This window comes from Seriola aureovittata, chromosome 16 (assembly GCF_021018895.1).
Source record: "Seriola aureovittata isolate HTS-2021-v1 ecotype China chromosome 16, ASM2101889v1, whole genome shotgun sequence".
In the NCBI taxonomy this organism is placed as follows: domain Eukaryota; kingdom Metazoa; phylum Chordata; class Actinopteri; order Carangiformes; family Carangidae; genus Seriola; species Seriola aureovittata.
This window is the reverse complement of record NC_079379.1, coordinates 7,639,265-7,649,275: the sequence shown is the minus strand read 5'-3', so window position 1 is coordinate 7,649,275 and position 10,011 is coordinate 7,639,265. Positions and strand designations below refer to the sequence as shown.

At 39.8% G+C, this 10,011-nt stretch overlaps 1 protein-coding gene across 3 annotated transcripts in view; it reads right to left on the bottom strand.

The window, feature by feature from the left end:
* The window catches only part of LOC130184361 (BCL2/adenovirus E1B 19 kDa protein-interacting protein 2-like), a 10,043-nt gene extending 486 nt beyond the window's left edge, over positions 1–9,557 (bottom strand). Inside the window, exons 1-15 of one of the 3 annotated variants that reach the window (XM_056400330.1) lie at positions 9,096–9,557; positions 8,945–9,000; positions 8,071–8,124; positions 6,776–7,257; positions 6,264–6,335; positions 6,140–6,184; positions 5,859–5,915; positions 5,246–5,329; positions 4,644–4,799; positions 4,325–4,570; positions 4,107–4,209; positions 3,419–3,550; positions 2,347–2,433; positions 1,846–1,944; positions 1–1,388 (exon numbers count right to left, since the gene is read on the bottom strand). The exon at positions 1–1,388 is cut by the window's left edge and continues 486 nt beyond it. In XM_056400330.1, the coding sequence (XP_056256305.1) occupies positions 1,364–1,388; positions 1,846–1,944; positions 2,347–2,433; positions 3,419–3,550; positions 4,107–4,209; positions 4,325–4,570; positions 4,644–4,799; positions 5,246–5,329; positions 5,859–5,915; positions 6,140–6,184; positions 6,264–6,335; positions 6,776–7,257; positions 8,071–8,111 (1,629 nt within the window). In that variant the 5' untranslated portion in view covers positions 8,112–8,124; positions 8,945–9,000; positions 9,096–9,557 and the 3' untranslated portion in view covers positions 1–1,363. Of the gene's footprint in view, positions 1,389–1,845; positions 1,945–2,346; positions 2,434–3,418; positions 3,551–4,106; positions 4,210–4,324; positions 4,571–4,643; positions 4,800–5,245; positions 5,330–5,858; positions 5,916–6,139; positions 6,185–6,263; positions 6,336–6,775; positions 8,050–8,070; positions 8,125–8,944 lie in introns of those variants that run through there. The other 2 variants (XM_056400329.1, XM_056400331.1) reach the window with 2 other exon arrangements.
* Positions 9,558–10,011: the final 454 nt, after the last annotated feature.

Sequence of the window (10,011 nt, the reverse complement as noted above, 5' to 3'; positions counted from 1 at the left end):
CATCATATGTACTTTCATTTAAATTTGTGACCACGATCTCCCTTTTGGTTCCTGGTCCATCTCCTTCCCTGTACACACCTGGACAGAAATGAGACCTGACAGGATGTTTTTGTTGCGGTCCTGCTGTGGACCACTGGACCTGCTGGGCAGCATCCCTCACATTCACACGACTGACTGAGTTTCCTGCGCCTGGCACTGGAGGCACCTTTCAACACCCAGCCACCTATCACCTGTTCATGAGACAGGTCTGTTTACCTTTCTCCTCAGTCGGTTTAAAGGTCATGTAAGATCACGTCTCCATGGAAACCAAACTCCATTCCTTACTTCAGCATTTTTGCTGTGTCAAGTGTTTCTCAGTAAGAAGTGAGACTTTCAACCCTGAAGGAGGAACTGGAAACAATCAATCTAAGTGTGACTGACATGAAGTCGTTTCACACAGAAAACACAAGTCACCAGATAAAGATCAAAATAATGAACCATCGTGATTTTATTCAGCACCAAAAACATTAACAAACAATTCTTAATTCAACAGTTCTGAAGCAAGGCACTAACCCCAGCAGGGCTGCTGCTTCAACTCCTGCTGAAAATACTGAAAGTGCAGCGTGAAAAAAAACCTTCACCGGCTTCTAAAACTTCGGTTAAAAGAGTCCTGATTCAAAATCTTCTACGCTATTCATTTATCCAACAGGAAAAAACACTTTTCACCTTTTGTATGAGTTGAACGTAATGTGTAAAAATGTGAAATGAAAACTGACGTGTCCAAAAACAAAGGAATGAACCTGCAGAATAAAGTTTGTACAGCTTGTTCAGTTGTAAAGATGCACATTTCTATCCTGTTCTCACAGGTTAGACAATGCTACGATATGATACCTGACACCAATGTGGTTTTAACTTGTCAAAACAAGATTGTAACCCGCCTGGACAAATTATTTGAAAATAAAACTGAAATATTTTAATTTAATGTTTTAAGCAAACAGAAATGTGTATTTTTAAATGTATATAAATTAAATGAATAAAAATGTGTTTTCTGCATTACTTTGGAGCTACAGGGAGCAGGATTACTTCAGTTTGAAACTTGAAGAGCTGTAACACTGTTTTCAAGATGACCTGTGGGTGAAGAGACGCCGCAGCACTGAGAACACTGAGTTTGTGTTGTTGCTCTGTTTGTTTGCTGCTCTGCAGAAGTCTGCTCACTGACACAGCAGCGTTAATCCTTAAACACTGACTAGTTGTCGCTGAGCAAGACGCTGGATCTCCACCTGCTGGATGTGGAGAGGAGCAGGTAGATACATGTATAAAATCTAACAGGAAAAAAACTCCTAGTGATTTGTGTGTTTCTGAAGGATAAAATCCTCCAGCAGTTTCACCTGGACAGGTTCTGGTCGTACCTGTAAGCAACAGAAATGATGTTGTTGAATTATGGACTTAGTTTGCACACGCCACAATTACTGTGTAATGTTTTCTTTGATGAAAGGCTCATTTAAATGTCCATATGCTGCAGATTCTGGATTTACCACTTTCACCTTCACAAATTAAAATCAATAACAACTGAAATGTAAAACTGACAAAAGCGTCCCTTTAAACGATTAAAAGATTAACTTCCCTGTAAATGTGAGGGACCAATTAACCAGCGTCTGAAGATGTAGCGGAAATGTGCAGCCTTAATCTTTCACACAGAATTTAAAACTCTTCTGTTTAACATGTGAATCAGATCCTTTTCTTCCTGTGTCACTTTGTGTCACATGTTGCCGACATTCAGCCACAACTGTCTCAGTAAAAGAGATTCAGGTGTCGCGATGTCGTCCTGGTTAAACACAGGTAAAGATGAAGAAAGTAATCACTCACTGTCTGACACAGTCGGGGATCTGCACATGCTCAGTGGGGATGAAATGAGACAGATCCTCAAGGCTGTCGGCAAACTGGAGCTTCCTGCTGAACTTAGAGCTGAGGATGAGGAGGAGGAGGAGGAAGAGAAGGAGGAGGAGGAAGAGGAGGAGGAGGAGGAAGAGGAAGAAGAGGTGGAGGAGAAAAGAAAATTTGGTTTGGTTTTAGTTTGTTAGTTTAGTTAGTTGGGTTCATTTCACGGTTACTAACTTTGTTACAAACTAACCAGCTAACTAAGCTGGTTTAGTGGGTTAGTTTGGTTTATTTAGTTTGGTTTATTTAGTTGGTTTAGTTAGCTGGTTTACATACTTGGTTAGCTAGTTAAGTTAGTTGGTTTGGTTTGTTGGTTTATTGACTTGGTTTATTTTGTTAGTTTAGTTAAGTGGTAGTTTAGTTAGTTGGTTTATTTACTTGGTTTTATTCACTTTGGTTACTGTAGCAGACAGTGAGTAATGAACAGACCTGATGAAGGGTTTGATGATGGTGATGAGGGCTTTGATGTACCAGGTGGGATGAACCACGTAGAAACCCTTCAGGTTCTTCCTCAATCTGCACAAACACAGACAGGTACATTTATGCTCCTCCTTGGTCTCTGTTCAAACCAGTATGAAGCTCTATAGGCAGAAATCATTACACACAGAGGCTTCACAGATACTGGGTCTGTCTCAGTGTGAAGTCCACCAAGTTCAAATCCGTGTACGCTGGAGTTTGATCTCAGGAAGTTTAACTCTGTAGTCAAAACTCAGCCAAGAGGACAGCTGAGACAGCAAGAGCTCGGCCCCAACACATCTGTGCCTGTTTGTACCTGACTATACTGAGACTGAATTACCAAGCTCAAAGGTCACTAACTGACATTAGTCTCAACCTATGGGTCTGTTTGTTGATGCATATTATCCTGTAAAAAAGGAACAAAACATAAATAAATGAAATTCAGTGTAGCTTGAGAAAGACCTGCTGAGTGAAACAGTGATTGAGTGAAAGAGAGAGAAAACTAAAAGCAAATTGCAGCTGATTCATATTAAATTTATTAGAAATTTATTTTGACTTAAATTCATTTTTTAATTTATTTTCCAGGACACTGTGTTCAGCTTGTGTATCACAGTTAAAGTGACTCATTAATGAAAGACAAAAGCTGCTGAATAAAGATTTGTGTTTTAACAGTGAAGCTCTGGTGCCACCTGATGGACACACTCTGAAACAGCACAGACGTGGAAAAAAAACAAAACCAGATTTTCTACCTACACAAGTTTAACAGAAAGTTGACATCTTAACATCATGTCAGCTGGCAGTCATCTAGAGAGATTTTAGGGTCTTTAATGTCACCTCACTGTTATTTACTGTGCAGGTAATTATTATTGTCCTCACTGAGATTTTGTAAGAAACTTTCAGCCTTTCAGATGTTTGGACGCTTGGAAAAATGTCAGAGAATCAATTTTCATGGTTGTCACGATTTTAGCAACGAGTGTACAACATTCAGGCAAATTCATTTGAAACATTTCTTTTAAAAAGTACAGACAGACTGAAGGGATCTTACCTCCTGTGGATGGTGGTGTAACACTCTCTGAGCCAGCTGATTCCTGGAAGTTTGTCTTTCTGACCTCCAGCACAGAGATACACTATCACATAGTTTTCTGCAACCATCAGATCCAGAGTCCCTACAACATATCTGCAGACAGACAGGTGGACAGAGAGCCAGGCACATCAGCATGTTAGCACCATCATTGTTAGCATGTTAGCATGCTGCTGTTTGCATTTAGCTGAGAGCATAGCCTCACAGAGCAGCTAACATGGCTGCAGACTGAGTTTGTGGTTTTATACAGTTAACACTTGTTCATAATGTTTATGGTAGAGTTAATTCTTCTGTCTGTCTGTGTCTGTGCTTTATTCTGCTGCTTAAATTCTCTGTGTGGGAACAGTCAAGTTTATCGTATGTTTTCACATCATTACCTCAGTGGCTAACAAATGTCAGTGTGAAATAAAAGCAGATTCTGTTGTTTATTGAATATGTATGTTTTCAGACATGGTACTGAGATATATTAAATAAATAGGCCTAAGTGAATTTTATTCATGTTGTAGCAAACATAACAAACAATAAAAGACAAGATTAAATTTAAAGAATTCTATAAGGCTGTTTTTGTTAGAATCACTTTCTATTTTAAACCATCACTGTGAGGACATTTTGTCAGTACAGGTCATCACAGAAAGACTAACGTGTGTTTTACCTGAACAGATTGTCCATCACATACTGGTAATTCTCCAGACTGTTCTGTGGCAGGTAACAGGAGGAAAACACGATGATGTCATTCAAACCATCTCCATAGTAACCTGAGAGGTGACAGAGAGGGTAAAGCAGGTGTTTAACATGAGGGAGGGGCCAGATGAAGATGAGACCAGGTAAAGCACCACACAGGTAACTCCTCCACCTGCAGTGTTGTCGTACCTCCGTGGGACAGCACCCTGAGAAACGGCTCCAGGACGCTCATGTTGACCCGGCTCTCCTGGGGAGGGTCACCCGTGGAGAAACAGCGCCACCTGGTACCCTGACTGTCGACCATGTCCTCCCTCTCCAGAGCTCCCAGGCCGCTTTGGTCCAGCCCTGGTACTGAACAGGTCTGGGAGTCAGACCTGGACCTGGGACCGGATCGTCTGCGGCGGAAGGACGCCACGCCGAGACGCCGCAGGTCATCTGCAAAACAGGTCCAAGATGAATATCTAAGTGTTAGCTATGTCCCCCAGCTGTATGACCTCTGACCCCTTACCTTCCAGGTCCAAGTCATAGATGGGGAAAGGCAGCGATTCGCTGTCGGAGGGCGTTTCCATGGCATCCAAGTCAAAGTCGAGCCCTGTGTCATCATCGTCTTCAGGTGAGGGTGAAAGAAAAGCCGAGGGGAAGTCGTCAGAGACGGCCGACTCACCTGAGGATCATCAAAGTCAACAACTATTATATACAGCCAGAACTGAATCTGAGAAACATCATGAGCTGAATCTTTGTGTCAGGATCAGAGTTCAGATGATTAAAGGTTTGGTGTGGAGTCCGGAAAGGTCCAAAAGTAGAATAGGCCGTCCCTCAGGTATCACAAAGTTCTTTAAAACAGAGGGCTGCTGGGAACAATTTTAACTGTTTTTCTTCTTATCTTTATAGAAAAGAGCTCCTTATTCTTTAACCATAATCTCCAAAATAACCCGTGGGATCCCCCAAGGATTGATTTTAGGGCCATTTTTCTTAGTCTATACATGTTACCACTCTGTGACGTCATCATGGTGTCTCCTTGCATAGTTATGCTGGTGACACACAATATTACAAAGGAACTTTGTACTTAAAACAACCCGTGTTGGCTCAGTGGTCCAAGTCTCTTGTTACCTAAAGACAGACTGAGAGCTGGAGCCACTAGGACTTTCTTCTTCCTTCGTCGTGACCCTGACAAGGCCAGACTGCTGGGAGGATCTGCAGCCAGGAAGAGAGGAAACACACAGTGCGTCAAATATATCACTTAAATATAAATATCATTATCTTATATTTACAACTGGGGAGGAAATGAATCCAGGCTTCTGGCTGAATGTGGAGACCTGACATAGATAAAACTGAAGAAACCGAAGAAACAGAAAAACACATCATCACATCATATATATGAGGAATTATAAAATTATTTAAGAATGTTTCATAGTGAAAATAATTGTTAGTTGAAACTTAGTTTTCATTTATGTTCATTTTATTATTATAATTTTTTATTTTATTTTATAATGGTTTTTTTTTAGGTTTTATTACTATTATTTCACAATTTGTATAAATAAGTTTAATTTATTTTTATGTTTTTATGATATTATATGCTTTTATTATTATTATTAATGTATACTTAAAATCTTATTAATAACTTCCCCTTTTATATTTTATTCTGTATAATTTTATGATTATCATTTCACCACCCACTGTTGTACACATTGTTTAAAACTTTCTAGCGGTGTTCTGGTCGCACCTGGTCTGCCTCTGGTCGGAGTCGAAGATTTCTGCTGAGACTCGACTTCAGCTTCTCCTGATGACACAAAGAAAGGTTGGACAGAAAATCAGACAAGAAGAAGAAGAAGAAGAAGAAGAAGAAGAAGTACAACAACGACAAAAACAACAACGAGAAGAAGAAGATTAACTGGATGGAAATCAAACTCATCACCATCACCTGCTGGGCAACAAAGAGAGTAAGACATGATGACAGACAGACTTTAATTACAGGAAGAGATGATGGTGGATGAGTTTCCTCACCTTCCTCATCTGTAGCGGAGGTTTCTTCCTCCGGCTCCTCCTCATCTTAAAAACAAAAAGATTTAAAAGTGAACACAGACGACAGAAACTAACCGACACAGAGACACATTTCTGTTCCTCTTACCTGCTGACTCAGCACCTGTCGCTGTCATGACAACACTGTTTGCTTTCAGTAGTTTACCTGTTTCCTCCTCCTCTGAGGACAAAGATAAGAAATATTTAGATGTGACTGTTAAATCAATTGTACATTTGAGTTTTAAATTCAAGGTAACATGTGTTGTGCCTTACAAGAGAATTTTGTTAAATCAGACCAGGAGCTTTAAAGTTTGAAAAAAAGAAAAAAAGTTGATATTAACGGATTTTTAATTACCCTAAAAATGGTAGGTATAACACAATTCATATTTTATCTTAAAACAGTGAGGAGGCTAAAAAACTCCATGAAGCTGCAGAATTTAGAAAGAACAATAAAAACAAACCACCCAGGAGTCACTGCTATTGATATTAGAATTAAAATCCCAGAAATCACAATTCAGTTTAACATACAGAATTACACGAAAAACAAAAGTTACTACATAAAAACTATAAAATAAATGATAAATACATGATTTCCTGTGTCCTTAGAAAACACCTTAGTACCTGTTTGATCACCAGATGGAGCAGCAGGAGTCACTCTGGTGGCTGAAGTGCTACAAGCAGCTACACTAGTCTTAGTTGTAGTAGTAGTATCAGTAGTGTTGATAGTATCAGTGGTATCGGTGGTATCAGTAGTATCAGTAGTGTAAGCCATAGTAGTTGTAGTAGTATCAGTAGTATTGATAGTATCAGTAGTATCAGTGGTATCAGTAGTATCTGTAATATCAGTAGTATCAGTAGTATCAGTAGTATTGATAGTATCAGTAGTATCAGTGGTATCAGTAGTATCTGTAATATCAGTAGTATCTGTAGTATCTGTAGTATCAGTAGTATCAGTAGTATCAGTAGTATCTGTAGTATCTGTAGTATCAGTAGTATCAGTAGTATCAGTAGTATCTGTAGTATCTGTAGTATCAGTAGCGTTAGTCGTAATACTGTTGTTGGTGGTGTTGATGTTCTCAGTATCTTTGGCTGCCAGAAACGACCTGTTCACAGAAACACATGGATATTGAAAAAGTCACAGACTCGACTGGAGAATAATTTCTAATTTTATTATATAATTCCTCTGTTGTATGAACTCATTCTCCCTCATGTTTTTATCATGTACTTTTAATTCAAGGAATACTTTGCATTCTTTCGGAGCGTAACAAGACAAGATCAATATTAATCTCTACAAATTTGTTTGTGTATTTAGAATAAAGTCGGGCCTTATTTCCCTGTTTACAGTCTTTATGCAAAGCTAGACTTACCATGTTTCTGGACTCCAGCTGTGATAATCAGCTGTGACACATCTTCTAAACCTCACAAAATCTAAAACATTTTGTTGTTTGTTGTGATGCCATCAAAATGTTTTCAAACAACATTCATCGTTGTCTCACTTCACCCAAACATCACCCCAAGATCAGTAGAATAAAATTCATCTTAGCTGCATTGACAATGTCAATATTCATAATTAACCATCATGACCTGATGTAGATATTCTCTGTTTGCAGACGACACTGTGCTATTTCTCCAAGACTCCAATAGTAGTAACACGTATACTTTCTAAAGTATATTTCCATCTGCAGTGCATTTTGGTCTCTACATTTTCTCCGAATGACTGTCAAACAGTGTTTCCACAATGGTGGCTCTGGAGAGACACTGTCACTATTTGATTCTGAAACAATTATTTTGAGGATGCTGAAATATTTTTTGACATAAAGCTGCTGAAACTATCTGAATGAAAAGTTCCTCTCATTTAACAGTTTAAGTGGTTAAATGCCTTATGTTATTTTAAAATCCAGTGAATTAACTTTGACCTGAGAGTGTCGTCCTCTTGTTCTTCCTCTCTGGACTCCATGTTGTTCCTGCTGCTGTCGGTGAAGATAAATACATGATCAGAATTTGATGCTAGCCAGTCAGCAGTACAGCCTGTGGTCAGCTGGTTTAGTTGTCAACAGAGTATAAACCATGGGTGGATTATTGACCAATTTTCAAGACTCTCCATTTGATTATCAACACAATGCAACCATAAAGAGATGAAATGCAACCATAAAGAAACCACAGAGGGATGCAAAATCAACAAACTTAAAGCCCTTTGACTACTCCTAGCATTGTTTAATAAATATGTTTCTCTTATAAAAAAAACAGGAAAAAACAATATATAATCTGACTCCACCCAAACAGAAAGAACACACTGTTGACAACATCTCTGCTTTGAAACTGGGAGCTTGCCTGAACCACACCTGAATTTACTGAGCAAAACATTCTTTTCAAAGAATTTAGAGATTTTATGTAAATCTAATTAATCTTTCAATAAATATAATAACCAACATTGATGAAAACTAATTTTAACCATATATCTTAACTTAACCAGATATCTTTTTTGGGTATCACTTGTTAAAATGAAACAAACTCACTAGTCACTTCTTGACTTCCGTACAATACAGGAGGGGTGGTGTCATAAACACAAGACCTGAAATACACTAAACCACTGTGAGTGGACAGGCGGCTACATAGTGTTTGAACTGCACTTAGGCAGAGTCATATCAAACCGATGAAGAAAACTTTATTTAAACAGCTCTTATCTCAAGACACAGTTCGCAGACAGGGAGGAGAAGGTCGAACTACAAAATAAAAGACAAAGCACAGAGGAAGATGACGTGACACTGTAAAGAGAAAATAAAGACTTACAGCAGGTATGGAGGTCGACGCTCTCTCTGGGAGTCAACAGGAAAGTCAATCACACTCTGCAGCAGTCAGGTCAGGTGAGACAGGTGAGACGGGTTCAGGACAAACAGCCAAGATCACTGAGAAACCTGCTGCTGCACACCTGGAGACTCACCTGATGACATCACACTGGCTTTTTATGAGTTTATGAGTGGACTCTGACACCTCACCTGTGTCTCTCTCTGTACTTCACCTCTACTTCTCTCTACCACCTCACCTGTGTCTCTCTCTGTACTTCACCTCTACTTCTCTCTACCACCTCACCTGTGTGTCTCTCTCTCTGTACTTCACCTCTACTTCTCTCTACCACCTCACCTGTGTGTCTCTCTCTCTGTACTTCACCTCTACTTCTCTCTACCACCTCACCTGTGTGTCTCTCTCTCTGTACTTCACCTCTACTTCTCTCTACCACCTCACCTGTGTCTCTCTCTCTCTGTAATTCACCTCTACTTCTCTGTACCACCTCACCTGTCTCTCTCTCTGTCTTTACTTCACCTCTACCTCTCTCTACCACCTCACCTTTCTCATTCTCTCTGTACTTCACCTCTACCTCTCTCTACCTCTCTCTACCACCTCTCCTGTCTCTCTCTCTCTCTCTCTCTCTCTCTCTCTCTCCCTCTCTCTCTGTGTACTTTCAGCCAACCTGACAGCAGAGGTGTGGCATGTTGCAGCGACGAGGGCCCAGCCCCGTTACCTCAGCAACCGTGACTGTGCAAGCAGGGGAGCTGGGGTGGAAACTGCAGCGTGCATGTTCCTACCTGCACAAATGACACAATTTATGTGTTTGTGTTATGAGGGTTTTTGGGTGTGTGAAAGGTTAATAGAATAGAATAGAATAGAACTTCACTGTCTACCAGAGTGGAAAATCCTCTTTGCCTCACTAGAACAAAAAAATGCTATGACAACAGGTGTTTCACACTGGCTGTGAATCAATATGTGAAGTTTTCACCAGAGAGACTCCACAGGATGAACAGCAGCATCTTCAATCAAAAAGTTAAGAAAACTCCAAGGCAGCTTAACTCAATTATATA